The sequence below is a fragment of the Micropterus dolomieu genome, unplaced genomic scaffold, assembly GCF_021292245.1.
Source record: "Micropterus dolomieu isolate WLL.071019.BEF.003 ecotype Adirondacks unplaced genomic scaffold, ASM2129224v1 contig_14167, whole genome shotgun sequence".
Taxonomy (NCBI): Eukaryota; Metazoa; Chordata; class Actinopteri; order Centrarchiformes; family Centrarchidae; genus Micropterus; species Micropterus dolomieu.
Genome location: NW_025743153.1, coordinates 1 through 2414, shown reverse-complemented (window position 1 = coordinate 2414; position 2414 = coordinate 1). Strand labels below are relative to the sequence as shown.

At 37.5% G+C, this 2414-nt stretch overlaps 1 protein-coding gene across 1 annotated transcript in view; it reads left to right on the top strand.

The window, feature by feature from the left end:
• The window catches only part of LOC123966755 (prolyl 4-hydroxylase subunit alpha-1-like), a gene marked incomplete at its 3' end in the record, with an annotated part of 4670 nt that extends 2423 nt beyond the window's left edge, over window positions 1-2247 (top strand). Inside the window, exons 3-5 of the mRNA XM_046042874.1 lie at window positions 1278-1331; window positions 1597-1662; window positions 2134-2247. Of these exons, the coding sequence (XP_045898830.1) occupies window positions 1278-1331; window positions 1597-1662; window positions 2134-2247 (234 nt within the window). The remainder of the gene's footprint in view (window positions 1-1277; window positions 1332-1596; window positions 1663-2133) is intronic.
• Window positions 2248-2414: the final 167 nt, after the last annotated feature.

The following is a 2414-nucleotide window of genomic DNA, read 5'->3' as shown; positions in this document are numbered from 1 at the left end:
TCTCCTTAATTTCTGATTTGGGTTGTGGACAACTACCACATAAATTAAAAAAATAAACATTTCACCGCCCAAGTCAGCTATAGCACAAGGGTTGTTCCTTAGGCTACATACTGTACAGTATTTGTGGACAGATAATAATAATAATAATTAATCATTTAGCTGACACTTTTATCCAAAGCGACTTACAATTGCTATACATGTCAGAGGTTGCACACTTCTGGAGCAACGAGGGGTTAAGTGTCTTGCTCAGGGACACAATGGTGGATGTGTCACAGTGGGGGATTGAACCCGGGTCTCTCACAACAAAAGTATGTGTCCTATCCATTGGGCCATCCCCATCACCATCCCTGTTGAGCTACACCCCAGATACATCTTGAAATTAGTTGTCAATGTCTACAATGAATGAACATTCAATAGTGATCATCAACAGATGAGTTGCCGTTTATCAGTTCACCCTCAGACACATTTGGATGTAAAGGCAACTAATTTAGCATTAATGAAAACTAAACGGACTGACATCATCAGATTCAGCTGTCACATACATTTTTTTAGATGCAGCAAATCCAGAATAAGGAACACCACCGCTGAGGACCTGCAGGTGAACTCGCCTGTCTGCTTTTCTTCTTCAGGATTTGGAGACAAAGTTGACGAACAGCCAGGTCCAGTTTTCGGTCCTCTGGGCAGCCGAATATTTCAGGCTTCATTAAGTCTCTTAAAAATCATCTTAATTTGTTCAGAACAAAAGAAAATGACTTTCAAATTTCAAACTTTAAAATCAGATGATCTGTGAATCATCAAAAGATCTGCAGCCTCTAAACACAAATTTCACATTTGATACTGATTTCTTTTTAAAAAAATTTAAAAATTTTTTTTGTCTATGTCTATTTCATTGATTTATTTATTTAAATTTTCTAATATATTATTATAATAACACACACGTTACCTTTTCATTGATTTATTAAAATTTTTAATATATTATTATAATAACACACACACACGTTACCTTTTCACTGATTTATTTAAATTTTTTATATATTCTTATTTTTTTAACACACACGCTTTAATTACTTGTTTAATGAAATGTATGATGTTTATTGTTCTTATGTAGTTTGTATGATGCTTTGGCCATATTGTTGTTACACATTCATGCCAACAAAACCAATTTGAATTGAATTGAATTAAAGAATCCAGATCAACACGAGATTCAAACAGACTTTTCATTTGCATGTTTCTCCTTTATCTCTTTAAATGTTATTTCTGTGTGTTTGTGGACGCAGGTGGCCAACTACGGCGTGGGAGGACAGTACGAGCCTCACTTTGACTTCGGACGGGTAAATGGACGTTTCCCTCTCAGCAGCAGGAGGCTCTGAAATGATGCTTCTGTGTTTGTCTCTGAAGTGTTGATTAGTTTTGGCAGAACGAAGAGAAGACGAAGTACTCATCTCTTTTACTTCAGAGGAAGTAGTAATACTACAGTGTAGAAGTACTCTGTTCTTAGTAAAAGTACAAAAGTATCAGCACCAAATATACTCGGTGCAGGATAATATCTCTGATGAAGTTGGAGTATTGATTGATTTCACTGTTGTGATCTTTCAGAAAGATGAACCGGATGCGTTTGAAGAGTTGGGGACAGGAAACAGAATCGCCACCTGGCTGCTTTACGTCAGTAACCCTCACACGATGTTTCTTATCTTAGTAGCTATGAGCAGAACGCCGCCGCCCGCCCCGCCCACTGTTTGTCTCGCTGTCAGTCAACATCTCAGTCATTGTGAACAAAATGATCCGTCACACTTAGTCACGTATACTAAGTGAACTCTTCACCTTACTGTAGTTGACCTTTGACCCCATTAAGTCATAAAGTCAGAGACAGTAAAAACTGAGTAAATATTTATTTGTTCTACTTTATCAGTTCTCTCCTGTTTTTATTTGATTATGAAGCTGCTCAGACGTCTGAGATGAGACGTCACATCTTATAATAAAAACATTTTCTTTCGAGGAGAACCTAAAATCTTCATGTTTATAGAATTTATTATAGAAATAAATCTTCACTTTCAGACAGCACTGATTATTGTGAGAGAGAAAATGTGCCAAACTGACTGCAAGGGTTAATCTGTCTCCTCCCTCATGCTGCAGATGAGTGACGTACAGGCAGGGGGCGCCACCGTCTTCACTGATGTTGGAGCTTCTGTCCGGCCCAAAAAGGTACAGTTCACTTTAGTGCTGCAGCTCCATCAAGCCTCTCGCAGGGTAAAGATCAGTAATTGATTGTAATTGTACAATATACATATATAAAAAAACTCATGAAATGTTGATTAACTATATGAGGACGATAAGGACAATCTGCTCAAATGTTTCTGAGCTAATTTAAACCTGTGAGTTCACACAGTAACACAAACCAACTAACCCGCAACTCT